The 11,693-nt window shown below is 31.2% G+C and overlaps 2 protein-coding genes across 3 annotated transcripts in view; one reads left to right on the top strand and one right to left on the bottom strand.

Annotated features, from left to right (window-relative positions):
• The window catches only part of LOC145312473 (uncharacterized), a 396,718-nt gene that overhangs the window by 328,201 nt on the left and 56,824 nt on the right, over positions 1–11,693 (top strand). The window lies entirely within an intron of this gene.
• On the bottom strand, positions 11–10,774 carry LOC145312446 (uncharacterized). Of its 2 annotated transcripts, none has more exons than XM_080151712.1 (11): positions 10,649–10,774; positions 10,208–10,327; positions 8,617–8,711; positions 6,772–6,826; positions 6,400–6,448; positions 3,967–4,028; positions 3,029–3,171; positions 2,623–2,705; positions 2,214–2,302; positions 1,724–1,832; positions 11–890 (listed from the first exon to the last, which is right to left on the bottom strand). In XM_080151712.1, the coding sequence occupies exons 1-11, from the start codon at positions 10,709–10,711 to the stop codon at positions 715–717; spliced, it is 1,044 nt and encodes a 347-aa protein (XP_080007838.1). In that variant the 5' UTR covers positions 10,712–10,774; the 3' UTR covers positions 11–714. The 2 variants fall into 2 exon arrangements, with proteins under 2 accessions (XP_080007838.1, XP_080007830.1); XM_080151704.1 differs by having other exon boundaries at positions 2,214–2,299; positions 2,620–2,705.

Raw genomic sequence — 11,693 nt, forward strand, 5'->3', positions numbered from 1 at the left:
GATTTATAAAAAATTCAATTTGTTCAAATTATGAAATTAACTTTTTCTTCCATGAAAATCAATTGAGAAAAAAATGATAGAATTTCTCTCCTAATTATTTTAGTAGATTTGAAATTGCTGTCCAAATCAGGGAGTAAGGGAGGGGACAATGGATCGAATATTCAATTTTTAGGAGTCTCAGACTTTGGGGACTGGCTTAAAGGGAATGTGCAAGAATTTAGCAGTTTCTGACTGAGTTTGGGGACTTGCGCATGAAATGCCGCTACTCGTTATGTATGTTTTGAATATTGCAGACGGGGGAAAGGGATAAGGGAAGTGGGGGCAAGGGAAATAAACACTCGTTGTGTTAGTTTGGAATGTAGCAGACGGGGAGAAGGGAGAAGGGAGGTGGGGGCAAGGGAAATAAACATAATAAAAAGGGGCAGTCATATTCTTGCTAGCAGCTGGCCGGGTCCAATAATCATTTAATATAAAAATCACACCAAAAAACCTCAATGTATTTCATCAAAAACAAGTTGTGATTTCACTTTACATGACGCTATGGAAATCTATTATTCAATTATCAATCCCTTTATAACTTCCTACAAATTTATTGGATTAAACTGGAATTCATGCCCTTTCTTTGATAACTCTTATATTGAATTAATTGCCCATTGTCCCCTCCCTTACTCCCTGTGTCCAAATGCTATTCCTCTTCCCTATTCCTTCTCCCCATCACGCCTCATCATCATCTGAGTCTAAGAGCTGAGCGGCAAGATTCCTCTCCTCTTCCCTTTCCCTTCCCTCTCCCCCATCCAGCTCATCGTCACTGTCCCCCTCCCCCTTCTCAGTTGTGTCCCGCCATCTTGTGTCCACAATGTGCTGTACACTAGGCGCCGCGACAGCTGACTCTGTACGAATTATTTTATTCAGATTATATTTGAAAAAAAATTTTAATTGCGTTTACCTAATACTATTTATTGATATTTTAACTTAGTTATTTTCTCTATTGTTTTTGTAAACATTTTTTGTAGCGAAGCTACTCTATAATTCGAAATGTCCGTCCGTCTGAGACAAATAGGGGGAAACGTGAATTTCTCGGCTCATAGAAAAGATAGACAGCTGAAATTTTTAGTTAAGATTCTTATAACATATGCCCATCTAATCTATACATTATTTTGTCCATCTGTCTGTTGTTTGGGGTGCTAGATCGATTCCTAGATTTTCATGTTTTCGTAATTTTCTCAACTCCTTTTTAAGATAATGGGCTGAAATTTTCAGGGATTGCCTAAAATTACATTCTACATACTTTCCTTAAGTTTTATTACGGTTTATCTATTAGTTGGGGTGCTAGATCGATTCCTAGGTTTTTAGGTTTTCTATGGTTTTCTCGATTTCTATTCATAATTTGCGGCTGAAATTATCAGGAATTGAATATGCTCATATTCTACATATTTTTATCGTGTTTCATTAAGATTTGTCGATAAATTGCGATGCTAGATCGATTCCTAGATTTTCGTGATTTTTAAGGTTGCGTGATTTTTAAGGTTTCCTTATTTCCCTATTTTATCAAAATTAATGTTTATTGTATGAAACTGCTTTTTAGTAATTTTTTTCCGATATCCATTCATAATTTTGAGCTTCGCTACTTATGGATGTTGTCATCCTTGTTTCTATCCTAATTATATGCAATTATATCATCTTAACTATATGCAAGAAAACAGCGTCTGAACAAATTTATTTCCTGAATTTAAAGCAGGTTTGCTGGAGCTAGCAGCTAATCTAGCGGCTGCCTGGCGGACAGTTATTTCCCGCAGCTTCTCAGCTTGGTGTCGTTGGATCTCTAGACTCTCCTAGAAATTTGAAGGTTTAGTTAATTTTTAATCACTTTTAGAATCAATAAAACAATGGGTCTTTTCCAGGCAGGAACGGGAAATTGGACTGTTAATTACACAAAGTTTTATAATCACTTCATCTTACTCATGGCTTTAAAACTTTGTTTAACTTTATCGAATTTAGTTTCGTTCTGAACTATTATTGTCTAAACTTTTCAACCAATAATTTTAATCTCCAGAAAGGGTATTTTGTTAATAAACATTGTGATGTGGATGTTTATCAATTTATTAACCATTTTCTTATCCCCTAAGATTCCTAGTCTTTCTTTAATATTACGTAAACTTACTAGGTACTATGAGTCTCTAGCTCGAGCTAGAATCTCCAAAGTAAAATCCCACCTGTAGGGATAACTGTTTAGTTGCTGTACTGGTATATTTTGGTAACGGAATTGCTTCAGTTTTTACGGCAGGCGTTCGCTTATGCTCTAAAGTCAATCCTTAAATTACTTTTTAATAAATTCCAAATATGATTTTTCATAAATTCTAAATGAAGAGATGGGCTAAAAGATTTGTGAATCTTTTTAAAGAGTAGGCAAAGTTCATAAAAGCCAGCAGACAGGGACGTCTAAGCTTTGTACTTTGAAGAGAGTAATTTAAAGGGTTTCAAAGGTTTCTGGAGGTAAACACCCCCCGTTAGCCCCACCCTTCAAGGCTATTTTCTTGCATGGTTAAAGCTGCCAGAACATTAATACAAGTTTTTGAGAGAAAAAAAACACAGATTTTACAGATTTTTAAGGTTTTGTTCCTGAAAGTGCTTTTGATTTAGGTTCTGGAAAAGTGATCTTGGCAGCACTCAAATCAGAGCTATGTAGTGAAGCAACCGGTACAAATCTAAAATACAAAATATATTAATAAACAGAAATTGACTTTAAAAATCTTTTAAATAGGTAGTATGCAGTATCCTAGGACAACCTTTCAAGCTTTTCAATGTTTTTTTGTTCATAAAATTAGAGGTTTAAATTATCTTATTTCTTATTCCAAAAGTAAAAAACCTGTCTTGTAACTAAACAGAATTCAGTATTAAGGGACGTTGCTACAAAAGATCTAGTTAGATAAGGTCTAATGCTACAAAAAGGTCTAACTCTAATGTTACAAGAGATCTGAAGCTACAAAAGGTCAAAATATCCACGTGTATTCTATATCCATTAACGCACCTGTCTTTTCTCTGAACAGTATCCAGAACTTGGACTTTATGTGTGAGGTATGGGTGGGAAGAGTTGGGATTAATGTCGTCTTCCTCCAGATCTTTGCTTGGTAGGGACCCCTCTGCTAATACTTTTAAGGTTTTATCCATATCCTTAAATATAAAACTTTTTTGACAACACTCTAGATGAAACTTTTCTCCCATCTAAAGCATATTTGATAAAAGCGAATAATATAAAATAATAGACTTAAATAATCCTATACTTTTTCTTAAAAAAATTACTGTGTAGTTTCATCTTTGTGAGTCAATAAAAATCGTTCAATCTGCCAGGGTTTCGGATCCGGATCCGCAAGGATCCGCATATTTTCGAGGCCAAGGATCCGGATCCTTGGACTCAAAAAAAATGCGGAAAAAATGGAAAAATCTACCTAAATTTATATACAATCTCAGACATTCTCTTGATGAGAGCCAATCTTTAAGGTTTAGGGTCAGACTTGAAAATTAAAAGTATTTTGACTTCGAATTAAAGAATAAATATTTTTTGAAAAGTTTGATGATTTTAATTTTATTGTCAAGGATCCGGAACCGGATCCGGTAGGATCCGGATCCGCACTGACCAAATTTTGAGGATCCGGATCCGCAAAAAACCAATGCGGATCCGAAACCCATCTGCTAATAATATCTCAAGAAAGGCATACAATGAAAATAAAATATTCAAGTATACTATCCTATTATAAAGTAGTAAGGTTTATTTTGTCTGCAGCTCAAAATTTCGATAACCGATAAAGTTCACCATTTAAGAAAAGCTTCACATAGGTCCCGAAATTTTTTGCCATTGTATTTTTCAATTTGAGGCTTGGGATGGTTTTAGGCTAATTTTTTTATTTTTACTCCGGTACATGGCCATTATATGCTAGGAGCACAGCCGCTAGTTTCAAATAAACTAACCGTGGTTGTATCTGTTGGTTTCATAACAGCAGCCTTTGTTTTCCACTCCATAGCATCTGTATCTAAATAAGGCGTTTATCAGTAGTTTTGTAGTTTTTTTAATTATATGACAGCGAACAACCATCAAAAGCCTTAAGAAAATCAAACCAACAATAATTGAAGAATGTGATTTTCAAATCACATATGACTGAGATCCACTATCAAAAGCCTTTAATATATCAACCTTACAAAAGTTAAAGAATTTGTATTATCAACAAATTTGACTGAAATCATCAAAGGACTTAAGTAAGTCAAACTAACAACAATTGAAGAATATATATTTTCAACTGAAGTATAAAAAGACAACAACTATCAAATGCCTTTAGAAAGTCAATCTAACAATAATCTGTTTTTTGAACGCAATGTGAGAACATCCACTAAAGGCCTTTAGAAAGTTATTATTATTATTTGATTCTTTATTTGTCTTTATCATTTACTTACAAAAAATTACATTTAAAGTATAACAATATTAATTTAAAACTGATTCAAAATATTCAAGTTGGATAAAATTTGTTTATGTACAAATATATAGGGTAAAGCGGGGCGAACTCGGTCTTTTTTTCGGTTTTTTGAACCTGCAAATCGTAAAAATTATTTTTTTTAAATGGGACCAAGACCAGTAGAAAGATCTCGGAAAAGTCGATCAGGTCCTTAAAGGACGTAAACCTAGGACATTGGGAAGTTTGTCAAAATTGATCTCTAAAACGGCACCGACTTCGCCCCGCCTTGAGGCGAAGTCGGTAGGGCATTTTCAAGCTTCGAAAAATCGATGACGTATTGATTTTATTACAGCATGCCCAAAAGGTAAAAGTTGCTAAATGTAATAAAGAGTATGCACAAAAATTTTTATTAAGTTAGGTCAATTTTTTCTACCATAAAAAATAATTTTTCCAAAGTACGCGAAATTTGACTTTTTTTTTCGAAATTTTTTTTGATAAAAAACATAAAAATACTACTAGAAAAAATAACTTTTTATGACTTTAAAGGTCTGATCCTTAAAATTCAGGCAATTTTGAATAGATTTGGCCAAAAAAAAATTAGTTCTATTAGCAAAATTTCCTAAAAAAATCAAGTTGAAAAAAGAGAAAAGTTTGGCAAAATCTGTGGTCGATTTTCCAGCTTCTAAAAACCTATGACATATTGATTTAATTACAGCATGCCCTAAAGGTTAAAGTTGCTAAATGTAATAAAGAGCATTCACAAAAAAAATTATGAAGATCGGACAATTTTTTCTACAAAAAAAAATAATTTTTTTCTAAGTACGAGAAATTTGACTTTTTTTCTCGAAAATTTCACTTTTTTATAAAAAATTGAAAAAGTTAGTATAAAAAGTGAAAAAACCGAATTCGCCCCGCTTCACTTTTAGTCGATTTAAGAAAAAACTATACAAGCTTTTTTAAAGTTTTAAACGGAAATGGATAGCCTATTAGATTCTTAATAAGTCCCCTGAAGACGTCTAAGCTCTAGCTCTTACCAGTTTTTCGCCAACTTACCGTTTTTCCGACCGAAGCAAAAAAATCGAAAAAAAAAATTTTTGTCGTCCGACTTTAAGACCCAATATGTACCCTAAAAATTCATCTCACAAAAATTTCATTTTATACTTTTTTGTAGGCAATTTAATAAGGAACAAATTTGATTTTATGTTTTTTTCTGTCAGTCGATTAGAACATGGAGAAAAATGTCATTTAATGAAGGTGGTCAAAAAAATACCGACTTCACCTCAAAACCGAGATCGCCCCGCTTTACCCTAAAAGAATATTATTTCAAAATTACATTGGTTAAAACAAGATTTTCACATACTGTGACATTCCCTTTCTTTAGAAAGTCAACATAACAATAATTAGAGAATCTGTATTATCAACTTAAATGCCAATAACAGTCATCAAACGCCTTTAGAAGGTCAATTGAACGAAAGTTCAAGAAAATATATTTTTAACTCAATATGACTGATAACAAAATCACAATTGAAGGATATGTATTATCAAACTAATAATAATTTCAAAATATTTAATATCAACCCTCTTCTCTATACAAGGGGAGGGGGCGGTTGTGACACTTTTTGAAACCAAAACTACAGGAATTCAACTTAAAAAAGAGTTGCAGCACTGAAATTTGGAATGACAGTCGCTTACAAGGTACAAAGAGGTACAATGTGGAACTCTGAAGAAAAGTTGGTGAAACCGCCGCTACTGCCGTTTACCGCCAAAAATTCGGCGATAGCGGCGGTTCCGCTTCCGTTTCTTCAAAGTTCCATATTGTACCTCTTAAAAGCAAACGCCATACCAAATTTCAGTGCTGTAACTCTTTTTTTTAGTTGAGTTCCTTTGACTTTTAGTTTTTGGGTTTAAAAAGTGTCACAACCGCCTCCCCCCTTTACACAATCAAACTACCAACCTGGAAGGTGAAGATTTGCCAGGGCTCTGGCCAGGTCCTTCTCTCCCTCCCTGTATAGAATACTTGGTAATATTGTGTCTTAAATTGACAAAAAAATAAGTAAAAGAGATGGAAAAAGGTTCATCCTGGTAATTTTTTCCTTAAATCCTTCCTAGCCATTAAACTAAATTAGTTTTTTTATTATTATTTAAGCATTTGTTGTGTTCATGGCAGTTTGTTCTCTTTATCTTTATTTCATAATTGAATTGTCCCTATTTGCAAAGGACGCAGTCTCTAGTACATTATAGACAAGAAATAAGCTAAGCTACTTTATGACTGTGTTACAAAATATAAGTATGTATAATGTATAGTTGTGATTTTCAAGTATCCATTCCTAGATTCAATCAAAGATTCCAGTATTTCTTGCTTCTGCTTTACTTTGGCTCCTCTGAATCAATAAAGAAATAATATTTTTAAAAAAGTTGGTAACAAAACTTCTATACAATACTACCTATCGAATTGTGGTACCTTCCCAAAAAATAATTTAAACCTTCCAAGTACCCTTAAGAAGATACATTGTATAGGAAAACTATGTCTGCTAAGCGATTAGCGAGATCTTTCAGTGCATACAGACAGACTCACACACAGTGCAGCAAAGTTGGACATTTCAAAATTTTCAACCATTGAATTTGAACCTTATCTTTTAATTAATAGGTAAATAATATAGGTATAATGATGAAGCTAGCAGTTGAAATTTTTAGAAAATATTTAAAATTGACTGAGTACCAGCTCATTGAAGTTGGCTACCTAAACAAGAAATTATCTAAATTAAAGGAATTTGAAGATTTCGACCTCAAGTCAATTGAGCAATGTTTTAACATATAAAAAAATTTTTTAGTTGCCTTTTATTGTTAAAATCAGTAATGGCAATATCAATACTAAATAAAAATCCTAAAAAAGATATATTTTTCATATCAATATGTTGAATTAAAGGATTTTTTTCTGAAATAATTATTTTTTCTTACGTTTCATTTTTACGTTTATTTTATGTTCTTTTGATCATTTCTCAAAAAAGCCGCTTGGGTAACCTTCCCCCACATACATTTATAATTTACCAAGGTTATAAATAATGATAAAAATGTGGGTCCAATATTTACCAAAGAGGCTTTTTTTGAAATATTTACAATTTTATGCAGTCCCTATCTAGTGAGAAAGTGTGTAATATTTGACTTTTTCAAAGCATTTGTTAATTTCTTTTAGCAGTTATATTTAGCGTAGCAAAGCCAAACCAACTTGAAATAGCCCTATTTCTTTGAACAATAATAATGGAAATATGAAAGGAAATATTTTAGGCCCCTTAATTGAAAGGGGATGGTGATTGTCCCCTCTTACAAGATTCGAAAAAATAGTTTGATATTTCCTTAATATAAACTTATCAATTGTTGTTCTTACTGATAGAAAATTTGTTTTAACATGTCTCAAAACAATTATGTAAGCATCCTTTATATAACTCACTTAGTCCGTCAAGAAGGCTAAGAGAGTCATGGAAATTCTCTGAAGAAAAATTGTTTCTTTATTTTTAATGTTCATGTGTTTAAAGATTGTAGAAATTTTGTATGATGAAACATCTGACTTAAGGCGCATCTACACTGTAACTCATTTGTTCGTCTGTTTGTCCAAGTCTTTAGTATTTTTATTGCTTTCTACAATTTTCAATTTTAATTTCAAGGGATGAATTAGACCTATTCTATTTAATTTAGATTTTTTTTTAAATCTCAAAAAATTTGGTGGGGTTGAGGATTTTTTTCTAGAGGCGATTTCTCTTGTGAGGGTGGTGGTTCCCTCCCCCAAAATAGTTATAAACCTTCCCAGAACCTATGAGAATCTGCATTGTAAAGGATAATCATATCAGTTCAGCGGTTAAAGAGATCCTTCAGTACACACACTGACGTACACAGTTCCTGTTACTTTATTATAAGCGTAACCTTAAACAAAAGTTTATTTATTTGAGGCTATATTTTGACGTTGAAAAAATAATAAAATTCATAAATAGCTAAGCCAAAGAATGGATCTATTGTTTTCTCAATGCATTGGTGATTCTAAATTGGTATTATGCATTGATTTATCCCAAGAATTGATCAATTTATAAAGCTTTAAGTAAACTTAGTTAAAATGTCCAAAAAAAACCGTACATTTGCTGCACTATGCCACAGAAACCTTTTACTTTGATATATTTACCTGTCTGGCAGTTTTCTTAATAAAAGCTCATTTGAAGCAATTTTCTTTGTACTTATCAACAAATCTTTTAACTCGACTAAACTCTTCTTCTTTAACTAAAAGAAAAAAAAATTACATACCTAGTAAAATAATGAAAAGTAAAAGCAAAACTATACTTGCAATTGTTTAGGCATTAAGCAGTGAGTACAGAAAAGGGAATCATAAAACTCTAAAGAAGGTGTCTTAACATTTATCTTTATAGCTAGTCGGTGTTTTTAGTAAGTAGTAGATTTAAAATTTTCCATAGAAAATCAGTTTTTTTTGTAGACCTCTTATTTTTTTAGGTAATTTATGTTTTTTTTTAAATTAAGTCGGTTTTAAGGTACTTAAACGCAACAAAAAAAGAAGAAAATTGCCATTATGAACAAAAATAGTAAGATCTTTAGTTTGACACCTTACTTTTTTAATTCTGTCAGGTAATTATTTAAAAAAAACGATTTTTTTAAACCTCGGTTTAATCAAAACTTTAAACATAAATATATTCTAACACAGGCATAAAAAATATGAGTTCATATATACTTTTAGAATCAGAAAAATATTATGAATCAATTGTAAGCAAAATTGAAAAAAAAAGTAAAAAAATATAAAAAATAAAAATTTAAGATGGTTGCCTGTATAATATAATAGGTATAATATTTTCGTATAATTCTTTTATTGTAGTTTATTTACTATTTTGTAAACTTTTTATTTCAATTTTGATTAGAATCGATTTGTAATATTTTTATCACCTATTTCTTATGCCTGTGTAATTATATATTTAAGATCAAAGTTTTTATACTCGTGGGTTCAAAAAAAATAGATTTTTTCAATAATTACTTAACAGAATTAAAAAAGTAAGGTGTCAAATTAAAGATCTTACTATTTTTGTTCATAATGGCAATTTTCTTCTTATTTTGGGTGCGTTTTAGTATCTTAAAACAGACTCAATTTAAAAAAAAAATTAAATTACTTAAAAATAAGAGGTCTACAAAAAAAAACGATTGCATATCTAAATTCTATGGAAAATTTTACATCTACTACTTACTAAAAACACCGACTAGCTATAAAAATTAAAGTTAAGACACCTCACTGTTTAACATGTTTAACATTTGCTTTATCGACTGAAAAGTTAGGTTTCACAATAGTTTTATATGAAAAAACTTTTAAATGTAAATAAAGCAATATCATCAAATGCTTTGTTGAGTTCAAAGGTCAAAATAAAATAGCACTGCAGAAAAGCATCAAATGTTGTAAATTGCAATAGTACATTAATTAAACTGTTTACAAGTTACGAGCCCTTTTTCTAAATATACATTTTTAATCACAATAATTTATTTTGTGTCAAAGCTTTAAAACTACAGTTTGAACTCATCAAAACATTCGATGATATTGCACCAAACAATGCTTAACATTTCAAAGATTTTTTCTTATAAAACCATGGTGAAACCTAATTTTTTAGTAGATAAAGCAAATATTAAACATAAACCTAGTATATTCACTAAAAAAATACTATGGGTCAATGCTGGAAGATGCTTAGAATCACTTGCTCTTGTTCGTGGATAGTCCTCTTTACCTCATTTTTCAGTTGATTAATTTCATGTTGCATTTTGCCAATTGGAGTTAGTTGACCGGGCACGCGACAAAATGCCGGAGAATTCAACCCTTTGGCGTGCTTCACAAAATCATATTCATCCTGAAAGTTTTACGTTAGGTTATCTAGGGGATGAAGCATTCACAGATGACATTGCAAGAGGATTAAAGTTAGACATATACTAATAAATACAAAAAAAAACAAAATAAAAAATCAACACATCTTACATGGACGTACGGACTTTCTAGTAACGATAATAGAGTTGCTACGCGTTCTAATTTGCACCTAACTGTTAAAGGAATCATCATGCAAAGTTTGTAATCTATAGGAGAATTCTAATATGTCTACATTAAAGAAAAGAGCTAACCGTTACGGACGGACTGGCCCTAATTATAGAAAAGCTTCGCTTTTAAAAATAAATACCTTGGGACTCGGTGCTGGTTTTTTAGTTGATTTAGATGTACTAGGACCAACACTTTCCGTCATTATACAATATTATCTGAAAAAATATACAAGAGATTAAAAAAGAAGAAATATATAAAAAGCTTACTTACAACCATGTTTCTAAAATATAGTAGTGATCCTCTTAATTGTACAATAACATGCATATAATCATAATCTGATGCGCCTCATTACATACAAATCATAGTTTCATTTTACAATATAATCATACAAAATTCTTATATCTTTATTAAATAAAATAAACTTTATTTTTCTATAAAACTTATCCTATTATCCAAAATTGATAAAAACAGCCAAAATTAATGTTTGAATATTATCACATAACTTTGAAAAAATCAGGTAACTTAAATAATGCCCGAATTTTACATAAAATTGTTAAAATTAATTCCTTAAAAAGGGCACATATTAAATTCTAACCCTAGCATAAAATATCATAGGTTTGTTAACTAACTGGTTTTGTTTGATAAAAATGTTCAACTGACAGGCAAATTACATCTTGTTTCCCGCCTACAGTGATTTAGAGTAAACATTTTGAATCATAGTTAAGTTCATACAATTTTTAAAAAAATTTACTACATTTGTTTTTTTCCGTTCAAGAAAAACCGATTGACTATGTTTTTTTTAGGTTGGATCTTTCTTTAAGGAGATTCAAATTTTCTTAAATAACTTCCTTGTTTTATTTTTTAAAACATAGAGAAAATCTTCCCTTTTTATTCTTTTATGAATATTTTCTCTTCTTATGGAAAATTGTAGCCTGTGACACCAACATAAATGTTTGTTTTATTGATTGATGATTAATCTTAAGCTTTCTCTGAAAATTGTGGACTGAACTTTTCGGCCATTTGCGAGATCTTGCACGTACGTAGCAATGGATGTATTATTACTTGGATCTTACACCAGATTTTCATGATCTCTAATAAAGTAAAACAGCTGGCTAAAATAACGATTCCCCCTTACAACACCATCACTCCATTCACTCCCCTCCTACTAAATAAACGAACAGGAC

This window comes from Acartia tonsa, chromosome 1 (assembly GCF_053477335.1).
Source record: "Acartia tonsa isolate MP-2025a chromosome 1, ASM5347733v1, whole genome shotgun sequence".
In the NCBI taxonomy this organism is placed as follows: Eukaryota; Metazoa; Arthropoda; class Copepoda; order Calanoida; family Acartiidae; genus Acartia; species Acartia tonsa.